The following is a 23,804-nucleotide window of genomic DNA, read 5'->3' on the forward strand; positions in this document are numbered from 1 at the left end:
GTCCAAAGGCAGCATCGACCTTTTAAAAGTGACCAGATGTTCTCTGCAATGGGGAATCTGGTGTCAGGATATGATTGGAGCTAAAAAGGTCTTGGGGGGTGGCAAAAGATTGAACCCACCGCCAGTTACCACCCCTTCAATGCATGTGGTCTTAAGTTTTATGATGGAAGAAAGGCAAGATCTACTTGGGAAAATATTTGTTTTCAAGGGGTGCTAGAATTTAGTCATTTGGGGCTGAACAGGTCAAAATGCTGCCCTGACTTTTGTCAGATACGTAGCCAGGCAAAAGGCCTAAGCCAAAGGCAGCCTGCTGCTTGCCAGAGAGTCAAAAAGGCAGCTCCAAATACTGGCAGTAACAATCAGTCCCAGAAGCCCGGCCTCAAGGTTAATGTGGAATAGGGAAAAGTTGTTTTTACAGCGGAGCTGCCTGAAACATCATTTATCCCGGCACAACAATGTATGGTTTCTTATTAAATGACAGTTGGCAAAACTAGCTCCCCGCGTTTAATTAAAGAGAAGTGAGTCCAAAGTTTAGACAAGAAGGGTTCAATTTGCTCACTGTGAAATTGAGGCTTCTCCCTTGCATGATAAAGAGATGGCGGAGGCACAGCAGAGTCGCGCTGTCACGCTGGCAGCCAAGATTCTGTAATTGGGACCATTATTTCTAATCCCCGGCTTTGTTTTCAAATGAAAGGAGCAGTGCCGGGCATCAAACAAAGATGGGCTTTTCAGAGCCACGTAGGTTTGTTATTGCTGCTCCGTTTGTCAAGCCAACTTCACATGAGAAGTGTTTTCGTAAGCCGGCAGAAGAAAACATGGCACGCGAGCCATGAAATGAAATGAAAGCAGGCCAGATACCAATTAGGAAACAAGGCACCATTTATTTAAATAATTAGGGTGGCTAACCGTTAGGGAAGATGGCCAAAATGAGGCAGTGATGAATCTCTGCTACTTCAAGGATTCAAGCTACGCACTTCATGTAATTTTCTAATGTGTCAAGAGGTTTGTGTGTGGAGGGGAGGGGTGGGTGTCATAGTATTCCACCCCAGGCTAATTTTAGGTTTGGAGACTACCTGTAATTCAGGTGCCATATAAGCAGCCTGGAAGATAGCTAGTTTGAGGTCTTAAGGAACATCCTTCTAGAAAGAGAAGTTGAGGGTGGAAGTGCTTTAGCAAAGGAGTGGGGTTTTATGTGCAGTTTATTCCCTTCAAGTTAAGAACATAAGAACATAAGACCAGAGTCCATCTAGTCCAGCACTCTGCTACTCGCAGTGGCCCACCAGGTGCCTTTGGGAGCTCACATGCAGGATGTGAAAGCACAGGAGGTCAGAAGAGTATATGTAGGCCCTAGAGAAAAGAAAACCTCCCCCATACTGTCTCATCTCATCTGCTTCTTTCTGCCATTCCTACTGCTTATAATTGCTAGTGATCAGAATTAGACTGGATAAGGGTTGAGATTTTTTGATTTTGAAAAATATATTTGATGGAAACAAAGAAGGGACTGCTCCACTACTCAAAAAAAGTCACTGATTCCAATAAAAAGTAAAAAAGTTCATTTTCCCCACCCACTGATCATACATCAAGTTTTATACAACCAAAATCAAGTTTTCGTGGTTGGAAAAAATTTACATGCATCATGATATAGGAGACTTGAGGAAGGAGGGCCACGAGATATGGCTTGATCTCAGCAGATCGCAGAAGTCACTGATTCCAATAAAATTAAAAAAGGTTCATTTCCCCCATGGATGGGAGACCACCAATGAAGGCTCTGCAGAGGAAGACGATACCAAGCCATCTCTGCTTCCCACTCGTGTTGGAAGCTTCTTGCTGGGATTGCCAATAAGCTGGGTGCAACTTACCGACACTTGCATACATGGATCCTTTTCCCAACCCCAACCCCTGTTCCTAAGGTTGATTTTGCTGCTGCTGCTGCTGTTCAGATTGAACAAGAGCCTTACTATTTTATCTAAGGGAGACGGTATGTTTAAGGCACAAAAAACACTTCAAAACCATATCCCTCTGGCCCCTTCCGCACATGCAGAATAATGCACTTCCAATGCACTTTGAAGCTCGATTTTACTGTGCAGAATAGCAAAATCCACTTTCAAACAATTGTGAAAGTGGATTGAATGTGCATTGTTCTGCATGTGTGGAAGGGGCCTCTGTCAGCTCCGACAATTAAACACTGGTACAATCCCTAAGTGGACACTTTGAAGGTCTACGCTTTTAAAAATGCAAGATACTTTCATTTTAGAACTTTCCCCCTCACACTCTACTTCTCAAGGCTCTCCAGGTGCCACTGGTATTAATGCCAAAGGGCATGATTTATCAAAAAGTTTTCCAGCATGAGTCCCAGTGAAACTGGGAACACCTACCAAAAAGACAAATCTAATATACTGCATAGTCCAGGCCCTATTTATCCATTTGGAGTTCATTATTAATCTTCTAAAAGAATAATTATCCCTTGGTAACAGATACAAGAGGCAGGAAAGCATTCTAGATCTGGGGGAGCCTAATCCCCGATTTGAAAATACGCTTTGCTGACCACAGATTGACAATATCTTTAGAATATGAGACACACACAAACAATCACACTTATTTTCTTTTTAAAATGCCATCATGAGAAGATAAAAACCCACTGGAGGGCGGGGGGAGACAAAATATTAACAGCAATGAAAAAAAAAAGAACTGAATTCCCAACTAGTCCTGAGGACCAGACCTTTGGCTATTCCCAGTGGAGTCCTTGGTGGAAAAAAAAACCTTGCCCAAGTGGCTCTTCAGCCTAAAGGCCCCTTCATGTTTTTGGGTTGATACATTGGCTGCTCCATAGGCATCATGCCAAAACAATCGGAAGGGTTGCAGTGGCCTGCTTTTCCAGGAGGCCCCGATACTCCTGGAGGACCTGGGATGCCGGGAATGCCCTGCTGGCCCATTGGCCCCGGAAGACCAATCTTGCCATATCCTGGAGGTCCCTGGATCCCTATGAAGACAAAACAAGGACAGGGGTTACATTTCATGAAATCCATCCGGAACAGAGCAAACTGTTTTGGGTTCTTAAAAGGCCAGGCAGTTCCAGGGGAAGCCTTATTCCCTGGCAGGAAAGCAAGGGCACTAGAGACCAGAGCCGGGGAAGGGGGGATAGCGCCCGGGGCAACACCTGCTCAGGGTGCCCCACATTGCCCCCTCGTGCCCCACTTACCTTAGCCAGCAGGGTTAACATTGGAGCGGGGCCGAGGAGCACCTGGCGGTGGCCCAGCCAGGCTGCTCCTTCGGCAGGTGGAAGCTCAGCTGCCTGAAAGAGCAGCCTGGTGCGGTGGGGTCAAGAGGTGGGGTATGGGGGTTAGGGTTGCCTGAACACTGATTGTCTATGATGGGAAGTGAGGGGGGAGTAATGGTGTAATGCGAACAGCAAAACCGTAAAATGACAACATGAACTGCTGTTTCCTAAGCTCTCCAGATTCGTGATCATCCATCTCCTGAAGTGCTGTTAACCCAAACATCAAGACCAACGGGCTTTTCCCAGTGTGGTCTGGAATCACTGATTGCTTGCATATAAAACAACAAGGCTGGAGACATCGCAGTTTGTTATCAAATGCAGGAGCAAATTGAATGTTTGGAATAATCAACTAGTCTTATTGTTTTTACATTTTTAAGTGTTAGTATCGATTTCTCAATCTATCGATATGGCTATTCATTTACTTATTTTAAAAAATCTAAAGATCTAAACGCCATGGGCAACAGAAATGATACAGCAAGACAAGAAGCGGGAAGTAGTCGGTAACAGAGAGGAGGTTGAGGGGGAAGCATGTAAAGCAGCATGAGGGAGTGGGGGGGGGTAAGACTAGGCGGGCTGTTTGCAGGCCAAGGGAAGAGGTCAGGGGCAACCCTGTGCCTCCTGGCAAATCTGTCCTGTTCTGACATCAAAGCAAAATTAAAATCATGCTATAAGTGGATTTGCTTGCCGTGGAGAGAGTGAAAAGTGAAAGCGGGGCTAGAGAAAATATGTCTGTACAAGAAATCTTCCCATGGCAGACATTCGTCTCCAGCATGCAGTAAACACCTTGACCGCCATCAGTGATTGACAAGATACCTTTTACTCCACAAGATAAATAAGCACTTGGGGAAAGGATGCATTTAGAGAATTATTCACTGCACAAACTAGAACACACCCTCGTAATCTGCTCAACAAATCTAGGAGGCAAAAAACTTACTGCCCTCTTGTTTCATTTTTGTAGTCACAAACAGGGATTACAATATCAGTCCCATGACACTGACTAGAAAAATGTATTCCAGCACCACTTTGTGAGTTACAGCTCACATGCATGAAGCACACATCCATTAGGCAGATTAAAAAAATATGCAAACAAGTGCCTCATGGATTTAATGCACCTGATGAAGTGAACACTGATTCACAAAGCTCATGTTGGAATAAATTTTCCTAATCTTTAAAATGCCACTGGACTGCTGTTTTATTTTTGCTGCAACACTCTAGCACAATCACCCCTCTGGAATTCTAAACATGGACTAGAATCTACAAATCACCATGGAGTGAAATGAAAAGGGCCACAACCCAGCTGCCTTTAGAATAACCCTGACTGTGAATATAAACATGGTGGATTTAAACTGTTAAAAGATCATTAAAAAGTGACTGAAATATTGCCAAAGGCACCAATAATGTGAATCTTTAGCAAGCACAAATCTTTCTCAGTGCTTTATAAAGATGACCTCACTCTGTCTCCAAAATGCACAGTCAAACCATAAAAAGTCAGTTTAAAAAGGACTTTTTGCATAGAGCGCGGGGGCCTTTACCTGGAGGGCCGGGGACCCCAGTCTCTCCCATCATTCCAATCCCTTTGTCTCCTTTCTCTCCTTTGGCTCCTGGTTCACCTGCAGCAAGAGGAACAGAATGGAAGCCACAAAGGGAAAATCCATCTTTTGCACTTACATAATTGCACTTCTCAAGACAATTGCTGAGGTTTGTGTCAAAGACTCGGGCCTGTATCACTTCAGGAAAGTCAGAGGCAGAAACCCATGCAGTGTAGGACCCAACTTGAGGGGATGGAGCAAGGACACAGGAGGCAGGGGTTGAGCGAGGGAAACAGTCATGGGGATATCTAGAGCCAGGAGCAACTCACAATTGTTAAGCTGACACAAACACTGCCCCACTAGGTTGCTTTGGCAGCCGATTACCATAGACTTCCTGCACCCTGCTTCTAAAAGGGCAATAAACCAAACAGCTTACCTCTCATTCCTGGCACTCCTTGCCGCCCCTCTCTCCCAATCTGTCCAGGCATTCCTGGGGCACCCGGAGGTCCTGGCCGCCCAGTGATTCCATCCTTACCAGGTGGCCCTGGCCTTCCTGGCTGGGAAGCCAATTCTACTGGGAACTGTAGCCGGGAGGTGTAATATGCCATCCGCTCTACAAAGAGAGACAAAATGGGGAAGTGGCTGTGGCCATGGGGGTCGTAGGTGGGAAGATATGGTGATGTCACGATTAAAGAGCAAGACTGGAGGACTCTGGCTGTTTCCACATGGCGAGGGGTCTGCATTTGATTTTCGTGATCACTGTAAATGCAGACCTATGAGCATCCATATGGGGACTCCCTGTGCTTTTTCTTCCATATTTTTCCTTCTGATGTCTCCCTTGTGCTGCAATAAACTTGCCCAGTGACTATGGCATAGTCATTATGCCAACCTTCCTCTTATATCACGCACGTGCTATTGCAAAATATAATCATACAAACCATTTCCTTCTGCCTGTAGCACTACCCCACACCTATTGTTTTCCTTTCCTGGTACATAGAGAAATCAATGAGTGGTTAGAATTAGAACTGGTCACTAGTGGAGCAATGAATTCCTGCTCTGCTCCAGCAGGCTTGCAGTTTCCCTTTGTTATTTTCCAGGCAAACTATGTAAAAGTTTCCTGCAACGTTCCCCTTTTATCTCCTCAACAAAAGTTCTCGAGATTTGTTTAAAAGAAAGAAAACTGGGAGTTCAGAAGAATTACAATTTGAAATAGATAGGTGGCAATGGAACATCATAAAGGTAATGTATTGTCGAAGGCTTTCACGGCCGGAATCACTGGAGTGTTGTGGGGTTTCTGGGCTGTATGGCCGTGTTTCAGTAACATTTTCTCCTGATGTTTCACCTGCATCTGTGGCTGGCATCTTCAGAGGATCTTCAGCCACAGGTGCAGGAGAAACGTCAGGAGAAAATGCTACTGGAACACGGCCATACAGCTCGGAAACCCCATCATAAAGTTACTTTGCTGTAGCAGAACCTCACCTATTGGCCTGTTTATCATCTCTCAGCCTTTTGTAAAAAAAGAATGAAAGAGAAAAAATAAGCTTTTGCTCTAGTACATGCACTAGAAATGTACAATATCTATCTATACAGTATTCAGGGAGGGGAGCTGTGCCCAAGCCAGTCTCCTGCACAAGCTTCTTAGAGTAGGATTTCCATAAGGCATTACATGTTGTCTTGTAACATTAGCATATTGAAAGGAATTCTGGGAATCCATCTGTAGATATTTTCCCCTGCTTTCTGGTGAACTTGGCATCTCCCAGGTTATCAAGGGGGTGCCCCTTGTTTCTTACCTACTTGCTAATTCAGTGGTGCTCTTCACCTGTTCATACAGGTCTAAAAATTGCCACTCAACCCCTCTAGCACAAAAAAAGCTCCGCTGTTACCAACCATCAAACATTTTGTTCAGCTCCTGTCTGATGAATCGTCGGACTTCATCATAATTTACAGCATCGGCCTAAACAAAGATGGGGGAAAAGCAACAGTCAGTCCCTCTCTGTTAATGGCAAGAGCACTTCTGCCTGTGCCTAGCGCCAAGCAGCGTTAGAAGACCTGGGTCGAACACGGAGCCCTTTCCTGACTCAACCGTCTTTCACCACCCACATATTAGGAAGGATTTCGTTATTGCCCTTATATTTTGTTGCATTTATATCGAAGAAGCTTGGAGCAGCATTCTTACGCTCATAACAATTCTGCGTGGCAGGCTCTGTATTTTATTTATTTAGAAAAGTTAAAAGCTGTCTCTGCAGACATCTGCCTGAGATGGCTAGACTGAGTCAGGGTTAGGGTTTGTAGGCACCTCAAGAGCTCAATAGGATTTGAACCTTGGTTTTCCATGACCAAACTCAATATTCTCCTCACCCTTGGGCTCCGAGTGACATTTAAAACTATCCAAAACAGCATTAGTGAGCTAAAGTTTATAACAATCTGTGCCTTTCCTTCAAGTTTAATTACATCTGCTTTATAAATTAATACTGATTCCCAAAATGACTCACAGGACAAGGAAAATGTAACGGCAATTAAAGTAGATGTTTTCCTAAGCAGCAGTTTTTCATCTGAACTGGACCCGGACAAGAAATCAGCTTAACTGACCACTTCCTGCCCTCCCTCACTGATGGCAGCTGGGAGGTGCAGAGGAAACTGGCAGCTCTCAGTCAGAGTTGGATCCAGCCACATACCCAAGATATGACATGCATCTAGTTTTGAGGATGGAATGTGAGAATCTCAATGGCCACACTGCCAAACTGTGGGCTACACTCTTCTGCCCCACCTCTCTGTCTCCCACCCAGTGGTGGGATTCAAATAATTTAACAACTGGTTGTTTACAAGAACCATTTTAACAACCGGTTCTGCCGAAGTGGTGCGAACCTACTGAAGCCCACCACTGCCCCCACCCTGAACATTCACTGCAACTCTTACCATTGAGCCAGGCATTCCAGGGGTACCGGGATTTCCTGAAGGACCAGGTAGGCCAGGATGTCCTCTCTCCCCAGCAGGGCCACGTGGTCCAACAGGGCCCATGGAGCCACTTTTCCCAGGCCCCCCAGGCATTCCATCCCTGCCTTTCTCTCCAGGGTATCCTCGTTCCCCTGCAGTTCCAGGTTCACCCTGAAACAAAAGGAACAGAAATGTCACTGTTGCCTCACTGCATGACAGGAAGTGAATAGGAGGCTCTTAGCCCCTCTCTCTTTACCTTCTGTCCAGATGGTCCAGGGATGCCTGGTTTTCCAGATGGACCCTGGTAAGAAGCAAAGAGAGGTTGAGTCTGTGAATCTCCACAATGACTTGCAGTCCACAAGATTGCAATTTAATCACACTGCCAGAATCATGGCTATCCAATCAAATTCTCAGCAGGACAACCCAACATTCGGTCTGCTGCTCAAGGGGACATTGATCCCTGCCACTGACAGCACATTGATGCCTCCCTGCATCATATTAGAAGGAAACCCCAATATTCTTGACTGAAAATGGAAATAGTAGGCCAGCTGAAGGTGGGTTTGTCCACGGGCCAAAAGTTATTTATTAAATATCATTTGAGGGTGGGCAAAATGAAAGTGAAGGGAGAGGGTAGGGCCATTTGACTTGGGGGGTAACAGATGCAAACAAAGAGTTCCATCACACCAAAATAAGAGAAGCCCCATTATTAGCAGGGACTTGGCCTTCTAGAACAGGGGTAGGGAACCTGCGGCTCTCCAGATGTTCAGGAACTACAATTCCCATCAGCCCCTACCAGCATGGCCAATTGCCCATGCTGACAGAGGCTGATGGGAATTGTAGTTCCTGAACATCTGGAGAGCCGCAGGTTCCCTACCCCTGTTCTAGAAGGACAGAACCACAGGTTATTGAGAAGAGGAGGAGGAGGAGGAGGAGGAGGAGGAGGAGGAGGAGGAGGAGGAGGAGGAGGAGGAGGAGAAGAAGAAGAAGAAGAAGAAGAAGAAGAAGAAGAAGAGGAGGAGGAGGAGGAGTTTGGATTTATAACCCACCTTTCTCTCCTGTAAGGAGACTCAATGTGGCTTACAAGCTCCTTTCCCTTCCTCTCCCCACAACAGACACCTTGTGAGGTAGGTGGGGCTGAGAGAGTTCCGAAGAACTGTGACTAGCCCAAGGTCACTCAGCAGGAATGTAGGAGTGTGGAAACACATCTGATTCACCAGATAAGCCTCTGCCACTCAGGTGGAGGAGAGGGGAATCAAACCCGGTTCTCCAGATTAGAATCCACCTGCTCCTAACCACTATGCCATGCTGGCTTTCTTTAAAATATTTAAAATACAACTTGCTGAATTTCCCCCTAAAAGCATCCCACTTGCCTTGTAATGGTGTCTGGACATACAGCAGGTACTGCATAATACAGAGAGGAAGGGGGGAACCCTGCATAAGGGGTCTTTTTCGGTGCACATTGGTAGTTTTAAGGAAGAACAGTTTATGACAAAGCCCCAAACAGGTCTTTTAGATAGGTGACCCTAGGACAGGGGTCTGTAATCTGCGGCTCTCCAGATGCTCATGGACTTCAAATCCCATCAGCCCATGCCAGCATGGCCAATTGGGGCCATGGGGCTAATGGGAATTGTAGTCCATGATGAGCTGATGGGAATTGTAGTCCATGAACAACTGGAGAGCCGCAGGTTGCAGACCCCTGCCCTAGAAAGTTGGCAGTGTTAGAAATGGAATCCCCTTCCACTCCCTACAGATGACTTGCACCACCCCTAACAGCCCTTGAGAGACAAGGAAATCGAGGGAACATCATGTGGGTCAGCTTCATTCTGAACTGCCAGACAAAAAGAAAATTTGTTGCTGGAGAAGACCAGTGGGTAGCAGAGGCGTTCCTCCCATTGGGCAAAGTGGGCAGTTGCCCTGGGCACAGCCCTGTGGGGGGCGCAGGTTTGTTTGTGGGATTTTTTGTATTTTCAGTGTTTTTCCACTTTTGGCCTGCAGAGGGCGCAGTTTTTAGGCTAGCAGCACCAAAATTTCAGGGATGTTTTTGGAGACTCTCCTGATGCTATCACCCAGGTTTGGTGAGGTTTGGTTCAGGGAGTCCAAAGTTATGGACTCCCAAAGGGGGTGCCCCATCCCCCATTGTTTCCAATGGGAGCTAATAGGAGATGAGGCTACACCTTTGAGGGTCGATAACTTTGGACCCCCTGAACCAAACTTCACCAAACCAGGGAGGTATCATCAGGAGAATGTTTTACTGATACCACCCAGGTTTTGCGAAGTTTGGTCCAGGGGGTCCAAAGCTATGGACTCCCAAAGGGGGTGCTCCATCATCCATTGTTTCCAATGGGAGCTAACAGAAGATGGCGGCTACACCTTTGAGGGTCCATAACTTTGGACCCCCTGAACCAAACTTCACCAAACCTGGGTGGTATCATTAGGGGAGTCTCCTAAAGATACCCTGAAAGTTTGGTGCTGCTAGCTTAACAATTGCACCCCTGCCAGCACCCCCAAATTTCCCCCAGATTTTCCTTTTAAATCCCCCCGCCTTTGACATGGATTTAAAGGGAGAATCTGAGGTCCCCAGTTTAAACATTGCAAGTGATGCTGTTTCAGGGTGGGGGAGAATCAACCCCAAAATAGCATCACTTCCAATGTTGTTTAAACTGGGAACCCCAGATTCTCCCTTTAAGGTAGATTTAAAAGGAGAATCTGGGCTCCTCCTTTAAACACCATTGAAAATGATGCTGTTTGGGGGTGGATTCCAGCATCACTTGTTTAAACTAGGGAGCCCAGATTCTCCTTTGAAACATTGAAAGTGATGCTGTTTCCCCAACTGGGGGTACTGGATACAACACCATAAAATGTTTTCATAGCAGCAATAAAACATTTTGAAAGCATTTTGAAAATGTTTTCAAAAAATTATTTCTGCTGTGTGGCATGGCTTATTGCTGTGCTCAGATTTGTGAGTTGGGGCATGTTCTATAATGTGATGGTGACTTTGAAACAACCTGGTGTAAAAAATCATTGCTTGGTCACAGTGGGGGAGGGTGGCTGCCCATGGGGGGCGCCAAACTCCAGTTTGCCTAGATACGCCATTGGGCATAGCTACAAGGGGGGGGGGTGCACGTTGCATTGGGCACGCACGGGGGGGGGGGGGATCAAACTCAGGTTTTGCCCAGGGCTCCAGTTTGCCTAGTTACGCCACTGGTGGGTAGCAGTCATCTTACCTCTTTTCCCGTTGGTCCATCTGAGCCTGGCTCACCCTGGAAATCAAGAAACAATAGAGTCATCATTTTTATTTTTAATGCCCTTAAATGTAAGTTTGTAAGGTTCTCCTTGTGACAATGTCATCTTGGGCCATGTACAGGTTTTTAATGAGTTGGGTCCAAGTTGGGGAACTTGGATCCCCCCCCGCCCCCCAACAAGCTTCTTTCCTGCACAGAAACAGCTGCTCATCGTGCATGGAATGCTCCATATGGAACAGAAAAGATCATTAGCAACCCAAACGTATAGTCTGGGCCTCAGGCAGAAAGAGAAATCACCCAACATGGTTTAAAATGAGGCACAAATCTGAGCCTTAATCACCCAGTCTGAACCCATATGACCCTTTTCCTGTCTCTTTAAAAGTGATTAGTTTTGTCCAGTTGCTCAAAATGTTGGTCTACAGGCATCCCGATTGCCATGTGGCACACTTACCGGAGGTCCCGGGTGGCCTGGTGGCCCTGGCTGGCCTGGAATCCCACTGAGGCCTCTTTCTCCAGGTGTACCCCTGTCACCTTTCAGCCCCTGGGAAAAGAAGATTTAGAAAACACATGCACTTCCTCTGCTACAAATGGCTGGAAAGAAACTGGAGCTCTTCCAAACTGTTCCCAGGTCCCACAAGTGGTGGTGCCCCAGAATCAGATGTGTAGACATTCCAAATGGTGGCCTTCCAAGATTCATCTACTCCAGCCCCACCCCATGCTCTGCTATCCCAGGACTGGTTGCGGTATGGGTCATTTGTCCCAGTGTACATCTCATAGGTTGCAACAGGAAATTTGGGTGGGGGCAGAGCTATCTGGCTGCGGTTCAAAGAAACAATTTGGTGAGTTCAGGGCAAATCAAGTTGACTCTCATTGGACAGAGAACCTGCCAATATTCTGTGACTGCTCTCCTCACTGTGCATCCATTTTGTGGTGGGGCTCCACTGTCCTGTCTCTGAATTCCAAAAGTTCCCACAGGCTCAGCCAGGTTAAGAAGCCCCACGTCACCATGTCTCTTTCAATTTTATTTTATTTCTGTTATTCTTTATTGCCAAGTTTCCAACAGGAAGGAAAGTCCACGAACAAACTGAACAATAATGATAATATACCAAGGTGGCAACTGAGTAAACCTTATATAAGAAGCAAACCCAAACATCAAATGGTTTTAGGATGGGGTACATAAAGTCATGAGCTGGAGGAGCTCAATCATGAGACCAATTCCTCTCATGCAAATTGACTGAAATCAGCTGGGTTGGAATCAAGGTAACCAAAAACAGCCTTGGGAACTGCTTGCAAATTTTAATTTCACATTATACATTTTGTATTGTTGCACATTAAAATACTGGATTGCCCAGTGAAAGTTTCTATCATATCTTCCCCCAGCTGCATAATTCCATTTGGAGTGTTTTTGAGGAGGCTAACAGAGGGCCAAACTACATAGTACACTTTCTGGCAACTCAAATTCAACTCACTTTCCCTGCAGCCACAGAGCAGCTGAAAGGAAATGTTGTTTTAAAAATTGGCGGGAGTCTGATTCAGCTCGAACAGCAGTATATGTATGCATCATTTTCTTTAGCTGAAACAATCCCCACAGGGAGGTATCTGCATAACTTTGGATCTTATGCAAATAACTCTCTTCCGGGGGCAGCTCAGAAAACAGTATGGGGCAAAAGGCAGGACCCTTTCTCCTCCCATGTTGCGGTCCTGATCCAAGCTGGGATCTCGATCATTTTTAAAATGATATTCCCTGCAGTTACTCCAGGAAACCAAGGGCAGATTTGCCAAAAACGTATCATGCAGTTTGACCCAGACAAAATCCAGGTAAAAGGGCTCCTCTCTCCTTGGATGGAGAAGGTCAGGCTTTGGAGGCTGAACATTTGTTTAGCAATTGCCAATGAGGTACCAGAAGTGACAGATAAAATACTCACCACCCCAGCAAGTCCAGCTGGGCCCGGTTGACCAGGGCTTCCAGGAGGACCCTGAAAGAGGTTGAGAAACACAGGGTATTCAAGTAATACAGACATGGAATGACTGGTGAACATGCAAGCAAGAAGTCTCGTTTCTGCACTTATGCATTTTTCCTCAACCTTTTGGCTTACCAGCAGGTCCCATGAGATGGCTCATGAAACTGTAAAAACAGCTGAAAGCCCAAATGAAAAACTGATCCCAAACCATCTGTGGAACGGACAAAATCACCAGGAGTCAGCAGTAAAAGATTCTCAAGAGGCAGATGACAAAGCTTGGCAAGTTCTGCTTCAAGGTAGGTTGGCAGAGCCTAGACCATTAGCCCTGTCAGATCATGTGCCAAAAAAGATATAGAGTAGATGTGGCAGTTGAGGTAGACTGTGCCCGCACCTGGGTGCAGGTTGCCTGTTGCCGAGGCTGTAAATGGCTCCACACCCACTGCCTTTGTTGCCACTGGCCAGATCTGAGCCTAGCGCTCCCTGTCACACTGCCAGTCCTGAAGGGATGGTCTGCCTCTATCTGAGGCCATTTTCTAACTTCCCAATCCACCCCTTTGACAGAGGTCTGTAATTCACTTGCCTGCATCATTTGCCCTTAAAAAGGGACCAGGGGATTTATGTAAAAATATAATAAATGAAAGGGATGAACAGAAGAGCTTTATTTAAAACACTTACTTGCCACTTTTTTGGGAACCTGCCAGAGGCCCCTTCCGCACATGCAGAACAATGCACTTTCAACCCACTTTCACAATTGTTTTGCTATTTTGCACAGTAAAATCCAACTGCAAAGAGCATTGAAAGTGGACTGAAAGTACATTATTCTGCATATGCGGAAGGGGCCAGAGACAGCTCACGAAATGAAACAGGGCAAAGGGGTGGATCCTACCCTTGCTCTTAACTGAGCAAAGTTTGAGGGTTCCTTCTGGCCTTAGGAGCCTTCTTCCTTCCCTTGAAGAAACAGTCACTTAAGTCTCCTTAAGAAGAGGGAAGGCTTCTTGGAGAATGGAACGATTCACCCCAAAATCATAAAAACACAGAAGAAGAAGGATGCGCTGTTAAGTCGCAACTGACTCATGTCAAGAAACGGGGAATTCCAGGGAAGAAAAGAGCAGAGGTGGTTTGCCCGCACTGTCTCCTGCATAGCAACCCCAGTCTTCCTTGGTGGTCTCTGAAGTGCTGACTGTGGCTGACCCTGTTTAGCTCCCAAGTCCTGACAAGCTGAGGCCAAACTGGGCTAATCTGCATAAAAACGTATCATTAAAATTAACCACCCTGAAAAACCCAGCCAATAAAAACCCACAGTGTAAAACAGCATACAAGCCCAGAGTTAACCCCTTCCCTTCCCTTCCGGTCCTCGTCCTTTCCTTCCTGCCATTATGTTTCAGGCACTTTCTTTCAGCCCTGCTTTGGAGTCAGAAGAGAGATTGGGTGGGGATAAAAATCAGGGTTCATCTACACATTACAAAGGCGGTATGTTGCCCCTTGCTGAAGCCTATAATAGTTTGAAAAAAAGATTACTAGAAACAGAATCTCAAAACCTATTTGCAGTGGCATCCAAAACATGTTCCTCGATACCTTTCAAACAGGGATGCATAGCAGATTATATATTTATAATGCTGAATCCTAGCCTTAGGAGAGCCAAATCAATAGCTAGGTTTAATGTTCTGCCGTCAGCGCTGCTATATGGTAGATTGAAAAAAATAGAGGGTGCGAAGAGATTCTGCTCCTGTAACTCAACTCAACTGGAAACTTTAGCCCACTCCCTCTTCCATTGCACCAAATATGAGGGAATTAGTGAAAAATATGCAAATACTCTTTTCGTGAACTGTGACAGGATATCAGATGCTCCAAAGATCTTATACTTGCTAAATAATTCTGATCCTGTAGTTTGTGAATTGGTGGCCAAGTTTTTATATACCCTAAAGGATAGCTCTGTTCTTTTTAATTTTGTTGTGTTTTGTTGTGTCACTCTGTTATTATTTTATTTGGGGATTGTTTTAAATTTGTTTTTTGTATTCTACCTGTATCATCCTATATGCCAATAAAGGCTTGGTTGAGTACCTCTCTAGGCTAATGAGTGCATTACAAAAACTTCACGTTTGTTGGAGAACAATGTAAGGACTTTCTATGACAAGTATGATGGCAGTTTTGTGCTTCATGGGTGCTCTTTTCCATTAGCAGCCACAGCACACTGGGAAATGGCAGAAATGGTAGTGGGCCTGGGTTGCATTTTGGGTATCATGATTTTTGGGCCCTGAGGAGGCCTTTAAGTCCTCCACTGGAAGGCAAGTCTGGTGCCAGCAGTCATGGTAACTGTAATGAGTGGAGGGGGAAGAATTTGCTCTATTATTCATACATCATTTTTTGTGCGACTCCACTTTTCCAGCTCCAACTTTTTAAGTGCAGATTCTGTGTGTCTGAATTATTTTCGTGATAAAAGCTGCACACTGTGATTGAAAGAACTCTTTTGATGAGCAAAGTGCTTCAGAGTCCTCACCACGTTTATCTTCACAACAGACCCAAGGTGGGTCCTTGATGCTGGTGTTTCAAAGATGAGAGAAGAGAGGCTGAGACTTCAGCCAAGTTGTATAAAGAGCCCACGGCAAAAGCTGGAATCGAAATAGCAGATCTCAAAGATTCACCTTTAACTTTCTAATGGAAGTTCTGACCCCCAGAAATCTCAGTGGCCCCAATCTGACTAAAGTTAATCATGAGTGAATCCCATTAAGATCCACATAAGTAACTGAAGAGCTGCTGCTTTTGACGGGAGGCCGGCATGGGAGAGATTGGGCCAGTGTCTGCAAGTGGAATATATTATTCAAAACTATGAACATTTCCTAAATGCATCTGTTAACATTTGCCAAGCAGCATTTTGTTTTTGAAAGTTAGCTTTTGAACAAAGTCCCAGCGCACATTTTGGCACCAATTTTGAAAGCTGAATAAATAAAAGAATATATGACTGGAGGCAGAGAAAGTGAGTAGGGACTAGAAGCCAGCTAACTATGCGGGCTTTTTGAACCATTTGCAAGAATCTGCACACCACCCACGCTGCTTTCAGCAGCTACCTAGAACCAACCTGAGACACGACTGTGCGGCAGCCTTAAGAATGCAGCTAAAAATCAACCCCTCTTAAAATCAAAGATGAGTATTTTTACTTACAACTTGGCCAGAAGGACCCGGTCTACCTTGAGGCCCCATTGGACCTGCCTCTCCCTGGATGGAAAAAAAAAAGAAAGAAGAGAAAGATGAAGAACAAGATAGAAAGTCAGAGCACAGCCAGCTCCCTGTTCAGTGGCTCTTGGGTGCCAACCGTCCCCTCCTGCCATATACTTTGGCCAAACTGGATTGTTTCTATGCACAAGAATCATGAGACACTGAAAATGGAAACACTCAACCAGTAAGGGAGCTTTACAACGTCCCTGGACCTTCACGTAACAGTTACCATGGTTTAGTTCAAAGGAAAAAGTTTCAAAATTAGCCTCCAGTGTGAAACAGCTGAGCTGGAATGTGCATGCAGATTTGATAGCTAGAATGTCTTTGGTTTAATGACGACTCCGAGTGGTTGACTCACTGTAGCACCCAGACTGATATGGCTTCATCTTGATTCCAAATGTTCGCTGCACAGTAGTGAAGTTCACCTATTGGGTTGCTGGACCTTCTCGTTTTGTAATTACAACTTCCCATCTCTTCTGCTTTTTGCATCTATATATGTATGTTTGCATGCATAGGTAGGTGTATGTGAATACCCAAAAGCCTGCGGTGGCCAGGGCCTGCTTCACCAAATGCACGAATTGTTATCTGCATTAGCCACAGTATATTACACAAATACGTATACCCGTATATTGTAGTGCTGTGAATTGAGATAACACTTCACACACACAGATGAAACAGGCTGTGACCCACAAGCTTCTATCATGATTTATCTGTTCCTCTTTTAAGATGTTGCAAGGCTCTTTGGGTTTTTGACTGCAGGATATTTACAGGGCTATCTGTTTGGAGTTCATCTTTTCAATGAATGCATTTTATTGCAGGCTTGTGATGAAGGGTTCTCTCCTAACATTACTTATCAGCCATATTTTCATGCACTGATTTGGATGCACATACAAGTCAGATTGGTTAGAAGTGAGGTGTAGCAAGGGGGAAAAGTGCCCGGTGCACTGGTGCGTCCTCCGCCCCCAGCACGCCCTGGAACACCCCCACTACACCCCCATAGAGGGCGTGCCTGGTGCGCCCCCCCCCCCTTGGAGCTATGCCTCTGGAAGTGATTCTTCACCCCTTGGGGTGTGTAACTTTGCTCCCATGCTTTTTGCACTGCAAGCCACATTTCTGCACAGGAATCTACTCTCTGTGTGCATGGAACAGGATGATACAGCAGGGGCTGGCCAAAGAACATTTCCAAATGTCTTCCCCTCCACTGGAGTGAATCCATTCCTTTCATTTGCATTTGAGAAAAAAATAGTTAAGCACCCAGACATTCTTAGAGACTACACATGCCACTGGCTTTTGAGTCTCTGCGCCCCCCCCCTCTCTGCCCCACAAGCAGTCTGGCCAGTTCTACCCCCATGGAATTTAGAAGAAACCTGCTGTGAAAAGAAACCACTCCTCTCTGTTAAAAGGTAAAAGTAGTTCCTTGGGCAATCCCTGGGTCATTACTGACCCATGGGGTGACATTACATCATGACATTTACTCAGCTAACTATGTTGCCATTGCCGCTGCCGCCCCCCCCCCCCCCCCCCGAGGTCATCTACACTTTATCCCCAGCAAGTTTGGTGCTCATTTTATCAACTTCAAAAGGATGGAAGGCATGGTCAACCTTGCACTCGCTACCTGAAATTCACCTCTGTTGGGGTCGAACTTAGATCGTGAGCAGAGCTTTTGATTGCAGTACTGCAGCTTACCACCTACGCCATGCGGCTTGCTCCTCTCCGTTTAGCCACATCCTTTCACCTGCATGGCCCCCCTCCTCTATCATCTGCACGACCCCTCTCCCAGCTCTCTGCAGTGTTGGAAGTGAAGGACTTCGTTTCCTGCCTCAATGAAAGAGGAGGCCTTATCAGTAAGTCAGACTGCTAGAGCGGGTCTAGACACTGGACACCTTTCTCTACCACTCCGACACTATCCCTTTGATGTGTAGATTGCTACTCTCAGGCCGTTTCTGCATGGTCAAAATGTTCTGGGTTGAGCAAGAGAAATGCCTCATTCCGTACAGCAATTCCGCATGGTTCCTGGTCCTAAAGTGGGTTTGCCCCACGATATTTCCCTCATCCCAGGGTATTCAAAAACCAAATTGGAGATTATTTTAAAAATCCCGGGGTGAGCCTGCTACAGTGCAGGGGTGAGCCAATCGGGAGTAGGACCGGTTTATTTTTCCCGCCCAGCTACCTGATCTCCCCACCTGACATTCATTCAAGCTGCCACTCAAAAACAACAGCCAATCAAAACATGGGACACTGGGCATGCTCAGATATACTTCCAAAGTAAATACAGAAGTCCCAGGCTCATGCAAAACAAGCTGAAGTATTTCCTCCTGGAGTTCACCAGATTCCTTCAAAAAACGGGCAGACATGTGAACAGAAACCCTGGGATAAAATAGACCCAAGTTTTTTAAAAAATGGTGGTACACAGGTATAATCTTGCCATGCGGAAACGATCTCAGGGAACTTCCTTCCTTCCTGTTTCTCTTCCTCTCCACCATTCTTACACACACCTTCCATCCTGCACCATCTGTGAAGAGATGCAGACAGCATCTCTCACCATCCAGCCAGATAAAAAACCTATCTCTTCACTTTTCTATCCAGAATGAAGTTCACTAATACAGACTGTGAGTTTTCTTTGTTGCCAGCACACACATACACACACACACACACACACCTAGAGAAGCTCCACTGTGTTTTACCTCTATGCACTCTGCTTGTAATGCAAACGTATCTCCTACCAGGCTATCTCTTACCAGAGAGAATTACCAACATGCAGCTCCAGCCAGCGTGGTGTAGTGGTTAAGAGCAGGTGCACTCTAATCTGGAGAACCGGGTTTGATTCCTTCCTTCCTGTTTCTCTTCCTCTCCACCATGTGTAGATTAGATTGTGCACTCTAACCAACACATGCTAGCCAAGTGAACGTGCGCTAGTCACAGTTCTTTGGAGTTCTCTGTGCCTTACCTACCTCGCAGGGTGTTTGTTGTGGGGGTGGGGGTGGGGAAAGGAGATTGTAAGCCCCTTTAAGTCTCCTTACAGGAGAGAAAGAGGAGACATAAATCCAACTCTTCTTCTTTGTCTCACGTCACATTTCTGGGCATACTGATTTCAGCTGCTATCCTAAGAATACTTTCCTGAGAGTAAGCCCCATTGGATAAAATGAGAATTTTTTTTCTGAGAAGACCTACTTAGGTCTTCAAAGAGAGACCTAGCCCAGGAGCTCTGTTTAAAATATGAGGTTCTCACGGCATACTGCTTTCAAAGCAACCCAGCAATTGAACCCACCCATTTTAGAGAAGTGGGTCCTACTGGGGTGTGTGTGTGTGTGTGTGTGTCACTTGACACCGAGTCTCAAATAAAATTATGCAATCTTGTGCATGTATTTGTTCATAAAATATATGTATTTCCCCCAGAACTTTATGAGCTAAAGCTCATAAAATACCACAGAATTTTTAAAAAATCATAAAACAAGCCAGGGGCATAAAGACAGAATAAAATAAACATTGATCGGCCTAAAACAACATCTACAAAGCAGTCCTCAGGCTAAAAGCTCACCACAAAAACAGCTTTGAAGAATATGGGATAGCCCCCAAGTTAAAAGCCTGTGTCCAAAGAAATGTATTGACCTGGCTCTTGAAAGATAGTAAAGTAGGCACCAGCAAGCCTGAAGGGAGAGTGTGTTCCAGATATTGTCCTGTTAGGAGAAACCCTTTTGGTACAATTATGGTAACTCACCTCAGCCCCGGTCCGGCCAGGATTCCCGGGGGGTCCTGGTTGGCCACAATCCCCCTAGAAAATTATACACACGGGGTTTAAAATGGTTCCACAGAGGATGGTGCAAAAGTGCAGAACATAAGACACTGCATCGCTGGCCCATTCAGTTGCAGCAGAACACACAAGCTCAATCTGGTGGGCACAGACCTCCCTATGCTTCTGAAAATCTATGTGATAGGGTAAGTGCCCAGTCAGGAAAGCATCTGGTGTCTATTCCAGAGGGAAGGAGCTCTCTGGCAGAGAGGCTTTCTATAGAACTTGCTTCCCGAGATCATTTCTCAGGTGAGAAGCCAAGGATCGAACCCACAACCTTCTGAGTGCAAAGCAGGTGCTCTGCCTGTGAACTTCACCCTCTCCCTGGTACAGGGGGGTTAATGTGCAAAGTGCATGGTACATGTATTCTCAGAGGCATGGGAGAGAGGGTAAATTACAGCTGGGGCAACACCTCTCTGGGTGCCCGCCCCGCGCCCCACTTACCTTAGCTGGCGGGAGCCTGCCATGGGCCACCCCTTGGCCCGGCCCGGCCCGGCCGTTCCTTCAGCTGGTGGAGCTTCTACCGGTGGGGCTGGGCCGAGGGGTGGGGCTGGGCCGAGGGGTGCGTGGTGGCAGCCCAGCCAGGCTGCTCTTTCGGCTGGCAGAGGTTCCACCGACTGAAGGAGCAGCCTGGCGGGGTGGGGCCAAGGGGAGGGGTGTGTGGGGGCAATTCTCCGCCCTCCACATGACCAGCTGGCGTGCGTCCGGGGACATGTGATCACAAATGTCCCCGTGAGCGCTCCACCCCTGTGTATTCTGCTCTTTTCGAAAAGAATTTAGGTTTCCCAAATTCTGCAGGAGACTTGGGTGCTAGGGCACCAAAACTCCTCAGGCCAGCTCTGGTTATGTTGGTGACTGCCAATTCACACATGCAAGCCTTCCCTGAATGCCACAGCCACCAAGAGAGTGAAATCAGCTCATGTGAAGCAGTATAGTAAAAATCAAGGAATAGGAACTGCATGTGGAAACTTGGCCTTGGGAAACTGCTTTTGAATCTTTCCACTATCCTTGATATAGACCTGTGATTTGTGAAGGCTCTTAAGCGGTTCTTAGATCTCCGCAGCTGTTTTTTCCCCCATTCCAATAAAAGAATCAATGAATGATGTAAATAAGAGCTATGGCTGTTAGTCTTCATCTGCTTTGACTTTTCTCCTTTTCTCTTTTCTGATTCAAGCAGGAAACATCTTGTCCAGAAGCTGATACAAGCACTGACAGAATCAGTGGAAGGCAGGACCCCTGAAGCTGTCTGGTGAATTTCAGAGTGGGTTCCAGCCCCATAGAACAATTTTTTCATTTCTTTCCTCCTGGAAAGTTTCTTGGGCGACCATCATCCCACAGCAGGGGTGTCCAACTCTGGGGCTTCAGATGTTCATGGACTATAATTCCCATCAGCTTCTGCTGGCATGGTCAATTGTATGGGATGGGAATTGTAGTCCATGAACATCTGATGAGTATTGTAGTCCATGGGAATTGTAGTCCATGAACATCTGATGGGTATTGTAGTCCATGGGAATTGTAGTCCATGAACATCTGAAGTGCCAGAGTTGAACATCCCTGCCCTACACCTAAGACCAAAGCTTACCTTTTGACCAGGAAGGCCAGGATGGCCCGTCTTCCCTTTGAAGCCCTACAGGGAGGTCAAACAAGACACAGAATTTTAATATCGAGGAAACTTTGGCTGGTTTTGACCAGTGAATCAGGAGGCTCACAACTGTTGCTCCATTTCTCTTTGGAGTTGCCAAAGGGCCACTAAACAAAAATCCACTTGTAAATGTCTGCACTTCAAGCTGCTGTTAAAACCACAACAATAAGGGCTGGTCAAAAACGCTGAATCCCTTTCCATAAAAGAAGGGGATGCTCCAGAAAGGTGCAAGAGTGATCGGGGATAGAAACCAATAATCCCTCCCTTCCCCAGTTCTGGGGTTATCTGCAACTTACCGGAAGTCCCATCCTTCCTTGGAGTCCTGGGGGTCCAATGTCACCCTATGGAAAGCAAATGGTTAATGCCACTGATGGATAAGTGCCTGAAGAAATCCGAGGTTTCAGGGGTGAAGCTATCAAACAATACAGCTTCTTACATGTTCCATGAGTAGCTTCACATCCTTTTCACCTCCCTGGAATGTCAGAACCTCTTTCCCGGTGTCTGTCTGTATGTCATTTTTATCCCTCCCTGCCTCTAAAGGGCTCATGGTGTTTTATGTCTTTCTTCCCTCCCCCACTTTATCCTAACAACAATCCGTTCAGGTAGGTGAGGATGAGAGAGTGACTGGTCCAAGGTCCCTCAGCAAACTTCATGACAATTTGGGAGACTGGAACCCAAGCCCTGATCTAGGGTTGCCAGGCCTCCTACCATGGCAGGAGGACTCCCATAGGTGGCCCTTGTTGCCTTAGAGCAGCAGGAGGGGAAAAAAACTTGCAGTGTGTGAGCCATAATGACACTACTGGGAAAAACCATGGACTTTCTAGTGCAGGGGTATGCAACCTGCGGCTCTCCAGATGCTCATGAACTACAATTCCCATCAGCCCCTGCCACCATGGCTAATTGGCCATGCTGACAGGGGCTGATGGGAATTCTAGTTCATGAACATCTGGAGAGCCGCAGGTTGCAGACCCCTGTTCTAGAGATTCCTAGAGCTGCCTGATGTCGCTTCTAGGTTTTCCCAGAAGTGATGTCACAATGCATGAAATACCCCGACCCCTGTGCTTCATCCCTATTCCACAAACTCCTAGTCTGACACTCCAAACACCCTGGCTTTCAAGCTCAGAAGTCAGACCAGAGGAAATAACAGAGTCAGGTCTATCTACTCCAAAAGTCCAGTCTGGGCCATTCCCTGACCCATTCTCATGGTTTCAGGCAAAACATGGTGTTAAACACCAGCCACGGGACACAAAATTGTTAAAAGCTAGCTTGCGCAGGGCTGCCAAAGGGAGTAGGTGAAAGGGCCCAAATCCTCAGCAAATGCACACGCTTACCCGTAATCCTGGCTTTCCATCCTTCCCATCCAGTCCATCCAAGCCAGGTGGACCCTAAAACATCGCCAGGCAAATGACAAAAGGACACACACAGAGTGAGTTCATTCCTTGTGCTATTTGTGCAAAATCTGAAGTGTGTGTTGTTCTTACTTACTTGTAAACCAGGAGGTCCCGGAGGCCCTGGAGGGCCAGTCATTCCAGGTGAGCCACGCATCCCCTCACTGCCCTGCAAAAACACAGATATGTGTTAGACCAGGAGTGTCCAACTCTGGCTCTTCAGATGTTCATGGATTACAATTCCCATCAGCCCCTGCCGGCATGGCCAACTGGGCCCAAAAAGCGCCAGAGTTGGACACCCCTGTGTTAGACGATTAATTTGCAAATTGGCTGTCAGTGGGTTCTTCTGCTAGTAAAGTGAGGAACAAGTGCACGGATGCAAGAGAAACCAGGTGTGTAGAGGAATGAGGGGAAGTAGGCTGGCAATTCCTTCCTTCTCCTTTTAACAAGCTTTCCTCCAGGAAATGAATTTGGAAAAACAATCTGGAACAGAGAGCCATTGGCTGTGAGAGATCATTTGGGTCATATGGCAGCTGGCACAGCTGTGCACCAGGCACATCAGGTGGGTGCTGGAAGCTTATACTCCTGCAGAAGCTCAACAGGTGTTGCCACAGATGTGTGCCAGCCGGGCTTGCGTATGTCTAGAATCAGGCACCTGCTTGGTTTCATATGCAAGAAGCATCTTTTTTGTGTAAGTCTAACGTTGGAGAGGTAGCAGGCCTTGATTCTTGTTTGTGGGCTCCAGGTGTTCAGAAACCAAGCTGTGCATTCATTCATTCATTCATTCATTCATTCATTCATTCATTCATTCATTCCACTTTTAAACCG

General features: G+C 46.3%; 1 protein-coding gene across 1 annotated transcript in view; it reads right to left on the bottom strand.

Annotated features, from left to right (window-relative positions):
* Positions 1–1,451: 1,451 nt before the first annotated feature.
* COL16A1 (collagen type XVI alpha 1 chain) overlaps positions 1,452–23,804 on the bottom strand; it is a 156,694-nt gene continuing 134,341 nt past the window's right edge. The window contains exons 50-64 of the mRNA XM_048501613.1: positions 23,074–23,145; positions 22,920–22,973; positions 21,885–21,929; positions 21,529–21,573; positions 19,875–19,928; positions 16,103–16,156; positions 12,908–12,958; positions 11,434–11,523; positions 10,965–11,000; positions 7,997–8,041; positions 7,723–7,911; positions 6,694–6,760; positions 5,243–5,419; positions 4,810–4,887; positions 1,452–2,980 (exon numbers count right to left, since the gene is read on the bottom strand). Of these exons, the coding sequence (XP_048357570.1) occupies positions 2,778–2,980; positions 4,810–4,887; positions 5,243–5,419; positions 6,694–6,760; positions 7,723–7,911; positions 7,997–8,041; positions 10,965–11,000; positions 11,434–11,523; positions 12,908–12,958; positions 16,103–16,156; positions 19,875–19,928; positions 21,529–21,573; positions 21,885–21,929; positions 22,920–22,973; positions 23,074–23,145 (1,260 nt within the window). The 3' untranslated portion in view covers positions 1,452–2,777. The remainder of the gene's footprint in view (positions 2,981–4,809; positions 4,888–5,242; positions 5,420–6,693; positions 6,761–7,722; positions 7,912–7,996; positions 8,042–10,964; positions 11,001–11,433; positions 11,524–12,907; positions 12,959–16,102; positions 16,157–19,874; positions 19,929–21,528; positions 21,574–21,884; positions 21,930–22,919; positions 22,974–23,073; positions 23,146–23,804) is intronic.

Source organism: Sphaerodactylus townsendi, linkage group LG06, assembly GCF_021028975.2.
Source record: "Sphaerodactylus townsendi isolate TG3544 linkage group LG06, MPM_Stown_v2.3, whole genome shotgun sequence".
Taxonomy (NCBI): Eukaryota; Metazoa; Chordata; class Lepidosauria; order Squamata; family Sphaerodactylidae; genus Sphaerodactylus; species Sphaerodactylus townsendi.